Below are 12,873 nucleotides of genomic sequence, written 5' to 3'. Positions count from 1 at the left end.
AGCGAGGGACAGGACTGTGACACACACACGTGTAACCGTCACACCGTACAGATAGGGTGAGCGAGGGACAGGACTGTGACACACACGTGTAACGGTCACACCATACCGCCAGGGTGAGCGAGGGACAGGGCTGTGACACACACGTTTAACGGTCACACCGTACAGCCAGGGTGAGCGAGGGACAGGACTGTGACACACACACGTGTAACCGTCACACCGTACAGCCAGGGTGAGCGAGGGACAGGACTGCTCCTGGGAATGACTGACCTGCACGCAGACGCGCTGCGGCGAGGCTCCCCGTGGCCCCCACGCTGGGATTTACCCGTTCGTTACCGGGCCCGGTTCCAGCTCAGGGCCCTGTAACTGCTTTTACTTTAAATGACTCTAAGGGCTCCTCGCCGGTGGCTCGAGAGGCCTCGTCCCCGGATCCCAGGCCCCAGCCTCACAGTGCGCCTGGGGCTGCGCGCACCTGGCTGCTCACGGGGAGGGCGTGCTCTGGGGGGCGACCCTGCTGATTGCACGGGACAGACTCCCCAAAACATAAGGAGCGGGAAGTGCGGGCAGCAGGCTGAGAGCCGTCGGCCCCAGAGACTGCCTGTGCCCCGACCCCTGGGCTCTGTACCCCGAGGCCCGGGCTGGCAGCTCTACCTCCCGGAGCCCCAGAGGGACCACATGGCTCTCACCTCTTGCCTCACTGCCCAGGTCCAGCACCGCGGTGCCTGTGGCTTCATGGGCGGCCCCTGCCGAGGCCTGGTTGGTGGTGAGGATGTACCCGTTGGCGGAGCTGGCGGAGGACGTGACCACCCTGAGCATGGTGACGGGGGGCGCTTGCTGCACCACGTGGATGGCGTGACCTGGGGGCTGCTGTGCCGTCACGATGGACGCAGGCATGTAGGCCACGGGCTTGGCCACTAAACTAGGAGGTCGGGGGGGCACAGCCATGATCACGGGCTGGGCGCTGACGGGAGAGCCTGCAGAGAAGGAGCGCGGGGTCAGCGGGCCCCCACAGCCCCGGCCCAGGTCTGGGTCTGCCTGCCGCAGGGGCCCCCTCTTACCGGGCGCGCTCTGGGAGTAGCGGTACTCTGGAACAGAGGCGAGCTTCGACCCAAAGTCAGAGTCGTGTGGAATGGGGGAGCCCTCCCGAGACAGGCACTCTGGAGTCTGCAGGCCGCTGGAGCGAGGGGACATCAGCCCGGGGTGGGTGGGTGAAGCCGGAGCGCTCCTGAGAACGGGGAGGGACCACGAGAGGGACCACGCGGTGAGTGTGCGGGAAGCAGGCTACTCAACAAAGTGGAGGCGCCCGAGGACGCGGACCACCTGCGGCCTGGCCTCCCCTGCCCTGTCCCCACAAGGGGTCCCCATGCCTGCAGCGACGACGAGCTGCCCGGCCATCGTCACAGCCCAGCCCTGGGTGGACGCGGTGCTGCTTGTGGCCACAGACGAAGCCACGTCCCGAGCACCTGCTCCCCAAGGGACCAGTGTCCCCTGGGAAAGGGCTTTGTCCTGTTCCCCACACAAGCTCTGTGGGCCGGGCACCGACTTCCTGCCAGGAGAGCCTGCGCGGGGCAGAGCCCACGCTCCCGAGTGCCCCGTGCCCCCCGAGTGCCCCGTGCCCCCCGAGTGACCCGTGACCCCGAGTGCCCCGTGACCCCGAGTGCCCCGTGCCCCCCGAGTGCCCCGTGCCCCCGAGTGACCCGTGCCCCCCGAGTGCCCCGTGACCCCGAGTGCCCCGTGCCCCCGAGTGACCCGTGACCCCGAGTGCCCCGTGCCCCCCGAGTGACCCGTGACCCCGAGTGCCCCGTGCCCCCCGAGTGACCCGTGACCCCGAGTGCCCCGTGCCCCCCGAGTGACCCGTGACCCCGAGTGCCCCGTGCCCCCCGAGTGACCCGTGACCCCGAGTGCCCCGTGCCCCCCGAGTGACCCGTGACCCCGAGTGCCCCGTGCCCCCCGAGTGCCCCGTGACCCCGAGTGCCCCGTGCCCCCGAGTGACCCGTGACCCCGAGTGCCCCGTGACCCCGAGTGCCCCGTGCCCCCGAGTGACCCGTGCCCCCGAGTGCCCCGTGACCCCGAGTGCCCCGTGCCCCCGAGTGCCCCGTGCCCCCCGAGTGACCCGTGACCCCGAGTGCCCTGTGACCCCGAGTTCCCCGTGCCCCCCGAGTGCCCCGTGCCCCCCGAGTGCCCCGTGACCCCGAGTGCCCCGTGCCCCCCGAGTGCCCCGTGACCCCGAGTGCCCCGTGCCCCCCGAGTGCCCCGTGCCCCCCGAGTGCCCCGTGCCCCCGAGTGACCCACCCGGGCCTGGAACAGCCCCTCCTCCAGCCGTCCGCCGGCTGCGAGCATCGGCCTCTCCCCTGGGGGACTGTCAGTGACACGCCCCCTGTGCCCCTGAACACGCTGGGCAAACCGTCCCACGAGGGCAGGACGCTGGGCCAGATCAGCGGGGGAGCAGTCTGCATTCTGCGTCTGTGACTCACGGCAGACGCCCCCTCTCCCTCCCCGACGGGTGCTGTCCCCGCGGCAGAGACCCCCCCTCTGGCCGGCCTCCTGCCTCCCGACCCTGCTGGCCAGTCCTCGCCGGGAGGCCCACGCGGTCACCCCGTTGGTGAAGGCGCTCGAACGTGCAACTTCCTGTCTGGGCCTCGAGGACCTGGCTTTACTCTACAAAACCAAACCCGTTTCCACCCACCTCTGCCCCCAGCACAGGCCGAGACCCAGCCCACAGCAAAGCTCTGCTTCCCTGTCCTCCTGGTCTGGGGATTCCCTCCCCCCAGTTCCCTGTGCAAATTCTACGTGCAGCACAAGATCGGGGGCCCAGCTTCCAATGTGGCCCCGAGGACAGCCACCCTCACAGACTCCCGCACACAGGGTTCCCGGGCAGCGCTGGCACCGAAGGCGCTGGAACGTCCCCGAGCCGCCCATGGCCGAGCAGCCCCCACAGCTCGGGAGCCCTCACCTCCAGGGTCTCGGGGTGCCTGCTTTGCAGGTGGGTTCACAGGCTTTAGGGAGGGGCTTGAGCTAAAGGTCAGCAGGGCGGGCCGGTCCCGGGACGCTGTCCTCACAGGAAGGGGAAGCGCAGACAGAGCGCCACGCGCCGCCAGCCCCCACCAGACGCCTTCCCACTGGCGCCGCCTCTCAGAGCCACGTGCAGGGGCAGCCACGGGTGCCGACTGCAGGGCTGGGGCCCACGGACCTGGCCAGTCCCTCCCTCGGGACGAGGGGAAGGGCGGTGGTGCCCAGGGGCCGGTGTGGAGTGGCCGCGGCGGCCGGCTCACCTGGAGGACAGTGGTCCGAAGGGCGTGCGGAAGCAGGAGACGCCCCTCTGCCTGCGCTTCCGGAAGGCCTGCTCCACCAGCTTGGCTTCGGAGGCCGGGTCGATGCGCCAGAAGGACCCCTTCCCGGGCTCCTCCTGGGAGCGGGGCACTTTGATGAAGTAGCGGTTCAAGGAGAGGTTGTGGCGAATAGAGTTCTGCAGGCAACAGAGATGGCACCGCTCGCTAGCGCATCAGAAAGCCACGCCCAGCGCCCCCACCAGGACGCAGGGATGCGGGACGAAGGTGACAGGGCCGGGGTTCAGGGGTCACACCAGCGACGGTTCCCGCGGGCTGGCCAGGTCACTTATGGGGCAGTGCAAAGGCACAGGTAGTTTTTCCTGTCAAAGTCCAGGTCAGCATCGCTCCCATTCTTTAGAACAAATGCGAGACAGGAAACACAATCCCTGGTGGAGGGGGTGTCCAGGTTGAAGCCGGCACCAAGCCTGGCTGGGTGGTTCAGTGGGTAGAGCGTCGGCCCTTGGACTAAAGGGTCCCGGGTTCAATTCCGGTCAAGGGCACACACCTCAGCTGCAGGCTCAATTCCTGGCCCTGGTCGGGGTACATGCAGGAGGCAACCAATTGATGTGTCTCTCACATCGATGTTTCTCTGTCTCTTGCCCCCTTCCATTCTCTAAAGATCAATGAAAAAATGTCCCCGGGTGAGGATCAACAAGAATAACAAACAAAACCCTGCACCGAGTCCACTGGCAAAGGAAAGAAACTGGGAGACACATGATGAGTGGGGCACGCTGGTTACGCCCAATGCAGACACGGTCTTACGATCCCACGCAAAGGAACGCGCTCGCGATGGACACGTGGCTGTGAGCACAGCGCCTAGCAACGTAACGAGCGGGTGTAGCCATTCTCACGCTCCTGGCCCTCCGAGGGCGGGGCCGGACGCCCCGGGACGCAGCCCATTTTGGACGCTCTGGGGGCCGTGTGCCGTGCCGGGCGCGAGCCTCACCTGCCAGCCCTTGTCGGCCGTCCGGTAGTAGGGGTAATGCTTGGTGATGTGGGCGTAGATGCCGCTTAGTGTCAGCTGCCGGTCCTGCGCGGAGGAGATGGCCTGCACGATCAGCTGCGCGTACGAGTAGGGCGGCTTCGACTCGTCCTGGGGAGCAGAGCAGACAGCGTGAGCGAGGCGGCCCCCAGCCCATCCCACCCACGGCCTCCCAGCGCAGAAGCGCCAGCGGGACGGGTCGGCACTGTGTCTCCTTCAACCAGCCCCGGCCACCTGCACGCCCGCCACGTGCTCCTCCCAACAGGAAGCGCCCTCGGCCTCCCGCAGGGAGGAGGGTCTCGTCACCACTTGCTGACACCTCACTCCTCGCCTCACCGCTGATTTTAGAAGTCCTCGGGGGGGAAAGAACCGAGACAGAGATGTAAGGCAAAACCTCTCCTCCTCTCAGACACTAAGTGAAACTCTGAAACTGTCTGGTCCTCAGCAGACGGGACGCGGGAATGCGGTGAGAAGGAGCACGCGCAGGAGGTGGGCGGGAGGGGCGGGCTGCGGGCGAGACCTTCGGGCTGTCTCCTCCGGACGCGTCTGCCTGCTGCTCCGAGGCGGCCTTGGCGGCGAACTCTGCGGCCAGCTGCAGGTCCGAGGTCACGTTCTGGACGAATCGGTAGCTGGAGGAGCCGGCCCCACGTGGACTGGCCGGGCAGGAGTTGGGAACACTGTGGAGAGAGGACGCGCTCTGGTCACGGTCCTGGGAGGACTCTGTGCAGGAAGCGGGCCCGGGGACACAGAAAGCGCCCGCACTTCCCTGCTCTGTGACTGGATGACACCGCACCCACCGGATGAAGGAGGGACCAGTTATGTCCTCAGCACAGACGCTGGCCGGGAGGCCGAGCCTGAAGGGCAGGCGGCGTGGCTGCAGGGCCGCCGCTGTCCACACGGTGGCACCCTCAGCGAAGGTCGGAGCCGGGTGCTGCTGCAGGAACGTTCAGGGGGCGACCAGCCCTGCCGGCCACAGCCCCCTGGCTTCCTCTCCTCGGCTGAAACGGCCGCCCCGGCATCTCTGGCTCCTCCACGGCCAACCCCGCGGGCAGCCCAGGCTCCGGCTTGTGGGTCCCAGGCCTGTGCCTGTGCCACCCAGCGTCCCGCCTGCCGGGGCGGCGGCCCAGCCACAGGCTTCGGCCCCTTTCCTCTCAGTAACAAACCCGCAGAAACACTGGCCCTCGCCTTCATTCCATCACAGGCATTCGGAGAATACCCACGACAGCACGGCGCCTCCACGGCACCGGAGGAGCCTGTGTCCCGCCTGACGCCCTCCCCGCATGTCCCAACACCCGCAGCTGAGCCAGGCCTCCCCCAGAGCTCCCCGTCCCGGCCGGGAGGGGCCCCGGTTACACACGCTGCCCTGCGACACCTGGGGGCGGGGGAGAGGGCGTCGTGAGAAGTTGCTGCTGAGGAGGAAGGTGAAGGAAAGAATGAAACCCTGACCGCGGGCAGCTGGTGAGGGACAGCAGCCCTCAGCCCCCGGGCGGGTCGGAGTGCCTTCCAGAAAGGCCCGTGAGGAGCGGAGACTCTAAGGACCCTCCCTGGGAATCCCCGCTCCTCCCCCGGGTCCCCGCACACGCCGAGCGCTGCTGTGCGTGCACAACGTCACGGCACCCAAACCCCAAACGGGACGCCGGCGGGAAGCAGCACCGCACCGTCCCGGGCGCGGCCCCGACACACCTGCTGGCGAGGTCGGCGGCGGGGAGGGTCGTCCCAGTGCCCCTGCCACGCACGCAGCGGGGCTGTCCCGTGCGTCTGGGAGCCACGCCACGCGTGAAGCCGGGGCGGTGGACACGCAGCCCGTGGCTTCTCCTGAGGTCCTGTGAGGCCCTGCGGCTGCTCCACACCGTCCACGCCCTCCTGGACCCGACCCCCCAGTGGGGAGAGGACGCGGTGGCTCCTGGCCACGCAGCCCTTCCCCCGCCATTTTGTGGGAGATCAGAGAAAACTGCTGTCGCGCCCTCAGAAGGCCGACCACAGGGGGAGGCTGCCTCCCACAGGCCGACCTCCAGCAGAAGCAGGGGCGCGGGCCGGCCCGGGACACACAGCCGCTCGCAGCCTCTGCCGAACCTCGGGCCGGGCCTGGCCCCAGACGTGCCTGTGCGCACGGCTTCCAGCCTCCGAGCCACGAGCTTCTCAATGAGCCCTTCAGCCCGCGGCCGCCTGGGACCCCCTGACCCCGCGCCTCCAGGTCAGGGCAGAGGCCGCCTGGGACCCCCTGACCCCGCGCCTCCAGGTCAGGGCGGAGGCCGCCTGGGACCCCTACCCTGCGCCTCCAGGTCAGGGCGGAGGCCGCCTGGGACCCCCTGACCCCGCGCCTCCAGGTCAGCCCGCGGCCGCCTGGGACCCCCTGACCCCGCGCCTCCAGGTGAGGGCGGAGGCCGCCTGGGACCCCCTGATCCCGCGCCTCCAGGTCAGGGCGGAGGCCGCCTGGGACCCCCTGACCCCGCGCCTCCAGGTCAGGGCGGAGGCCGCCTGGGACCCCTACCCTGCGCCTCCAGGTCAGGGCGGAGGCCGCCTGGGACCCCCTGACCCCGCGCCTCCAGGTGAGGGCGGAGGCCGCCTGGGACCCCCTGACCCCGCGCCTCCAGGTGAGGGTGGAGGCCGCCTGGGACCCCCTGACCCCGCGCCTCCAGGTCAGGGCGGAGGCCGCCTGGGACCCCCTGACCCCGCGCCTCCAGGTCAGGGCGGAGGCCGCTGCACGCCATGCCGAGCGCCTGGGGCCGCTGCAGGACGGCCAGCGTCCCGAGAGCTTCAGGCTGCTCCGCCAAAACTGCCCGGCAAACGAGCAGGACCGAGAGGACGCCTGAAGGAGAAGCAGAGTGTCTCTTGGGAGCCGCGCTGGCCTCCTGGATGGAGCCGAAGCGAAGAGCCGCTCGCTTAGGGCAACGCGACCGCCCAGGGGCCTGGACCCGGGCGGAGAGCAGCACCGGGCACATGACTCAGGTGCCCGCCCCCGGCTGCGGTGAAAGGTGGACACAAAGCGAGATGCACGCGAGTGGCAGTCGCCGCGCCTTTTATGGAAAATGACCGGCAGTCACTTTCCGTTTCAGGCCATGAGTGGCGCCTCCTCCAGGCCTGGCACGCGGCCTCGGAGACCGTCCAAGACATGCCTGCCATGTCTGCGCCCGCGCTCAGGCACTGGGCGAGCAGGCAGCGGCGTGTGTGGGGGGTGCCCTGCGTGCCCGCGCGGCGGACACGCTACCGGCTGGGCACACGAGCCAGCTCGGCCAGGACATCGTGGAGGAAGGACCAGGAGTCAGGAGAGTGTAAGAGCAACACTCGAAACTAGAAAACGATGTGAATTACGAGGGACACTCCCCACCGAGGGTCTCCGCAGGTAACCGCCTGCCTGTGCGAAGGGAGGACAGTGACCGGCAGGGAGGGATGGAAGCATTCACCGCTGGTCCCGCCGCCCAAGACATTCCCCCATAAACAAAGGGCAGAGGGACAGGCAGACTCCGGGTCAGGGGAGGGGACTCCCAGGGCCCCGGCACGGGGGTGTTTGGGGGGGTGGGGCCTGGACGCCAGAGGAAAGCCTTTTAGTGAAGGGTCGAGTGACAGGCATCCTTCTGGGCAGAGGGTGGGTGTGGCAGGCCTCGAGCACAGAGACCTAACCCCGCATGGCACGAGAGGCTCACACTGCGGGATGGGGGATGGGGGATGGGGGTGGGGAGAAGAGCACCGCCAGGGGCGAGGCTGATACGGACCTGGTGCCGGGGCTACCCAGGAGGGCGCACGCAGCCACTGCAACGGCTGCACTGAGAGCACAGCAGTGCTCCGTGCCCTGGAGGCGACACAGAGGAAAATGCAACTCAGTGGACAGCCCTGGGGGAGCTTTCCTGGGAAGAGGGGGGAGGAGAAAGGGAACGAGCCTCACGGTGAAGTCAGTCTGTCACATGCAAACCTGAGAACTGGGGGTGCATGTGCCGCGAGGGGAGCGCTGGAGGGCAGTGCCGCCCGCGACCCGGGGCTTTGGTGAACATCACAAAAACAAACACTAAGACAGGAGCGAAGGGCATGAGGACTGCCCTGTCCACGGGCACCGCTGCCCCTGCCCTCGGGGTGCCGGTCCGTAAGGAGCGTTGCTGTGCCCGCCTCAGCACAGGCCTGGCCTCACACCAGCCGCCGTTTCCATTTGTCACCGAAATGAGTGTCCTGTGGCTCCTGATCCTAACGAGCAGGTTTTTAATGAGAACCGGGCTGCGCGCTGTCGCCGAGGTCAGGTGCTCAGACATTTCTGAGGACTTGCATGAGGAGGGCCACAGCGAAGCGGGGCCACAGGGGAGACGGGCCACAGGGGAGACGGGCCACAGGGGAGACGGGCCACAGGGGAGCCGGGCCACAGGGGAGACGGGCCACAGGGGAGACGGGCCACAGGGGAGCCGGGCCACAGGGGAGACGGGCCACAGGGGAGACGGGACACAGGGGAGACGGGCCACAGCGAAGCGGGGCCACAGGGGAGACGGGCCACAGCGAAGCGGGGCCACAGGGGAGACGGGCCACAGGGGAGACGGGCCACAGGGGAGCCGGGCCACAGGGGAGACGGGCCACAGGGGAGACGGGCCACAGGGGAGCCGGGCCACAGGGGAGACGGGCCACAGGGGAGACGGGCCACAGGGGAGACGGGCCACAGGGGAAACGGGCCACAGGGGAGACGGGCCACAGGGGAGACGGGCCACAGGGGAGACGGGCCACAGAGGAGACGGGCCACAGGGGAGACGGGCCACAGGGGAGCCGGGACACAGGGGAGCCGGGCCACAGCGAAGCGGGGCCACAGGGGAGACGGGCCACAGGGGAGCCGGGCCACAGGGGAGCCGGGCCACAGCGAAGCGGGGCCACAGGGGAGACGGGCCACAGGGGAGCCGGGACACAGGGGAGCCGGGACACAGCGAAGCGGGGCCACAGGGGAGACGGGCCACAGCGAAGCGGGGCCACAGGGGAGACGGGCCACAGGGGAGCCGGGACACAGGGGAGCCGGGACACAGCGAAGCGGGGCCACAGGGGAGACGGGCCACAGCGAAGCGGGGCCACAGGGGAGACGGGCCACAGGGGAGCCGGGACACAGGGGAGACGGGCCACAGGGGAGACGGGCCACAGCGAAGCCGGGCCACAGGGGAGACGGGCCACAGGGGAGACGGGCCACAGGGGAGACGGGCCACAGGGGAGCCGGGACACAGGGGAGATGGGCCACAGGGGAGACGGGCCACAGGGGAGCCGGGACACAGGGGAGATGGGCCACAGGGGAGACGGGCCACAGGGGAGACGGGCCACAGGGGAGCTGGGACACAGGGGAGATGGGCCACAGGGGAGACGGGCCACAGAGGAAGACGGGCCACAGGGGAGACGGGCCACAGGGGAGCCGGGCCACAGGGGAGCCGGGACACAGGGGAGACGGGCCACAGGGGAGACGGGCCACAGGGGAGACGGGCCACAGAGGAAGACGGGCCACAGGGGAGATGGGCCACAGGGGAGCCGGGACACAGGGGAGACGGGCCACAGGGGAGACGGGCCACAGGGGAGCCGGGACACAGGGGAGACGGGCGACAGGGGAGACGGGCCACAGAGGAAGACGGGCAACAGGGGAGACGGGCCACAGAGGGAGCCGGGACACAGGGGAGACGGGTCACAGAGGAAGACGGGCCACAGGGGAGACGGGCCACAGGGGAGATGGGCCACAGGGGAGACGGACTACAGAGGGGCTGGGCCAAGGGGAGATGGGCCACAGCGGGGCCAGGCCACAGGGGAGACGGGCCACAGAGACGGGCCACAGAGGGGCCGGGCCACAGGGGAGATGGGCAGAGAGCGGGACTGTGCGCAGAGGGCGCTGTGAGGGCTTTAGACTTTGGTGCCAGTTGCTTTTTGTTTTACTTCATGTTCTGCTAACCTTTGCCAAGTTTCAGTAAACAGGTTACTTCCGTTTTTGACGTCTACAATAAAACAGTCGGGAGGAGCTTTCAGAAGAAACAGCTTGTGCCAGCCCGGCTGAGTGACGCGGAGGGCCGCTCTGTGCGCCTCTGGGTGTCAGTGCGGCAGTTTCCAAAGCTCGCTCCCAGGAGCACTTCCCAGACGGCGTGCTTCTGCAACACCCAGCAAACGATGCCCGTTTCTCCTTTTCTATAAATACCGCTGCTTTCAAACGGAAAAAGTCCACGCTGCCTCGACAGCAACATTCACTTGAGAGAGCGTTCATTCATTTTCTGGGTGGAGTGCTTCAGGGTGAAGAAAACCACCCGACCACACAGCACACACCCTGGCCTGGCAGCCGGGAAGCAAAACACTTGAAACAGGCGGAAGACGCAGGGCCCGAGGGCAGGGCCAGGGCCAGGGGGCAGGGCCAGGGGGCAGGGCCAGGGGGCAGGGCCAGGGGGCAGGGCCGGGCTGTTTACTAGGGAGAGCGTCCCCACAGGTACAGCCACTCCCCAAATCTTGGAGCAGCAGGGGCTGGGACAAGGTGCAGAGAAAACCAACCCAAACTGAACAACGGGTCTCCAAACTGCAGGGACCCAGCAGCCAATGGGGCGAGCGGGTGGCAGCCTCACCAAATTAGGAGACAAACAGAGGAGGAGAGGGGGCCCTGGGCCAGGCTGCCTTCTTAGAAAGGGCTGGGCTGGGCTGCCAGGCGCTCCCCCAGGGCACTTCCTCCGAGAGAGGCGGAGCCGCCTGGTTTCCAGGGGAGGACCCCCCCCCCCGCCCCCCAGGGGAGGGCGGCCAAGCTGTTGGCAAACACTGGGCGCCTCCCTGCAGAGAGGCTCTTGGGAGCTAAGCCTGGCAAGGCCTCTGGGGTCTCTGAAGGCTCAGCTGAATTCCAGAGCCAGAGAAACGGTGTCAACACAAACCCTGCTCCAGTTACTGCTCTCCCTGCTCACGTTTTACCAAATGAAAACAGGAAGCCAGGCCCCTGTGGGCGGCCGCAGATAGAAGGACAGAGTGGGACCAGCAGGACGGAGACAGACGAGGCAGCCCCTAAAACAAGTTAAATATAAACAGGGCGCCGCCAGGACTCTCAGAGCAGCAGTTCCAGAGACACTGCTCAGTGAAAGGGCCTCCTACCCCCTGGACGCCCTCAGCCTCCTCTCAACAACAACTCCTACCAGCTCCCCGAGTCTCCCCACCAGGCGGCCCACTTTTATTCGGAACGTGACTCGGAGATACATTTACTTTACGAAGCTCTCCAGGCACGAACCCAAACACTTGGCCGATTATAAACTCATCTATATATATAAAAGCCTAATGTGCAAATTGTCCCCGCGGGAGTTCGACTGGGAGACTGATCACTCGCTATGATGTGCACTGACCACCAGGGGCCAGCGCAGAATAAAGGAGGTCCCAGCCGGCAGCCAGCAGCGGGAAGGGAAGCCCTGGCCAGCAGCCAGCAGCTGGCAACCGGCAGCTGGGGAAGGGAGGCCCTAGCCGGCAGCCGGAAGGAAGGCCCCTATTGGCCCTGATCGCTGGCCAGGCCTAGGGTCCTTATAGTGCACAAATTTCATGCACTGGGCCTCTAGTTGTTAATGCGGTCCAGGGTGAGGCTGGGGGTGAGGGAGAGGCTGGGGGTCAGGGTGAGGCTGGGAGTGAGGGAGAGGCTCGGGGTGAGGGTGAGGCTGGGGGTGAGGGAGAGCCTGGGGGTGAGGGAGAGCCTGGGGTTGGAGTGAGGCTGGGGGTGAGGGTGAGGCTGGCGGTGAGGGAGAGGCTGGGGGTGAGGGAGAGGCTGGGGGTGAGGGTGAGGCTGGGACTCAGGGAGAGGCTGGGACTCAGGGAGAGGCTGAGGTTTGGGGTGGGGCTGCCCGCTGTGGTCTCCCTGGCCGCGTGGAGCACACCACGCCGTCATGGGCCCTTGCAGCTCTGGTGCTGCTGGGTAAAGGGTCAGCCTCAGGGTGACGCACAGCCTCACACATTCCGAGTGCACAGGCCGTGTCCGTGCATCTGCAAGTTGTGTAACCACCACAGCGTCTCATTCCAGACATTTCCTCACGCCGGGAAGAAAGGCCCTGCCACCACCCAGCCACGGCCGCTCCCCGACTTCCTGTCCCTGCACATCGGCCTGCTCTGCTGGCTTCCCACCAGCTGGCCCTGCACATGGCACACTGCTGTCGAGGCACCACACTGAACATGCCTTTAGCCCGAACCGCACCCACGGAAGGGCAGCCACCTCCCAGGTGTCCACTCATCAGCTGGTGGACCTGAGCTGTCTCTGCTTTGGGGCTGCACGAACCTCATTGCCCAGCCCGGTGTGCGCGCCCACGGACCTCCCTGCAGAGCCCGGCGTGCGCGCCCACGGACCTCCCTGCAGAGCCCGGCGTGCGCGCCCACGGACCCCCCTGCAGAGCCCGGCGTGCGCGCCCACGGACCCCCCTGCAGAGCCCGGCGTGCGCGCTTCTATGCGACCTCCCTGCCGAGCCCGGCGTGCGCGCTTCTATGCGACCTCGGGCCCAGTGCACGGCTGGGTCGGACGGAACACTGCTGAACTGTGAAGAACTGCAGACTGTTTTCCAGAGGCCGCTGGCTGTGCTGCACTACGTTCTACCCCTGTGCTCATCACATGCGTGGAAAGGCAGGAGCACT

The 12,873-nt window shown here is 67.7% G+C and overlaps 1 protein-coding gene across 2 annotated transcripts in view; it reads right to left on the bottom strand.

Moving 5' to 3' along the window:
* FOXK1 (forkhead box K1) overlaps window positions 1–12,873 on the bottom strand; it is a 51,389-nt gene that overhangs the window by 6,926 nt on the left and 31,590 nt on the right. The window contains exons 3-7 of one of the 2 annotated variants that reach the window (XM_036311873.1): window positions 4,829–4,985; window positions 4,273–4,419; window positions 3,270–3,463; window positions 1,056–1,222; window positions 684–971 (exon numbers count right to left, since the gene is read on the bottom strand). In XM_036311873.1, coding sequence (XP_036167766.1) covers window positions 684–971; window positions 1,056–1,222; window positions 3,270–3,463; window positions 4,273–4,419; window positions 4,829–4,985 — 953 coding nt within the window. The remainder of the gene's footprint in view (window positions 1–683; window positions 972–1,055; window positions 1,223–3,269; window positions 3,464–4,272; window positions 4,420–4,828; window positions 4,986–12,873) is intronic. The other variant, XM_036311874.1, reaches the window with a different exon arrangement.

This window comes from Myotis myotis, unplaced genomic scaffold (genome assembly GCF_014108235.1).
Source record: "Myotis myotis isolate mMyoMyo1 unplaced genomic scaffold, mMyoMyo1.p scaffold_m19_p_6, whole genome shotgun sequence".
Classification (NCBI taxonomy): Eukaryota; Metazoa; Chordata; class Mammalia; order Chiroptera; family Vespertilionidae; genus Myotis; species Myotis myotis.
Note: the sequence above shows the minus strand (reverse complement) of the source record. Positions and strands in the feature narration are given on the sequence as shown.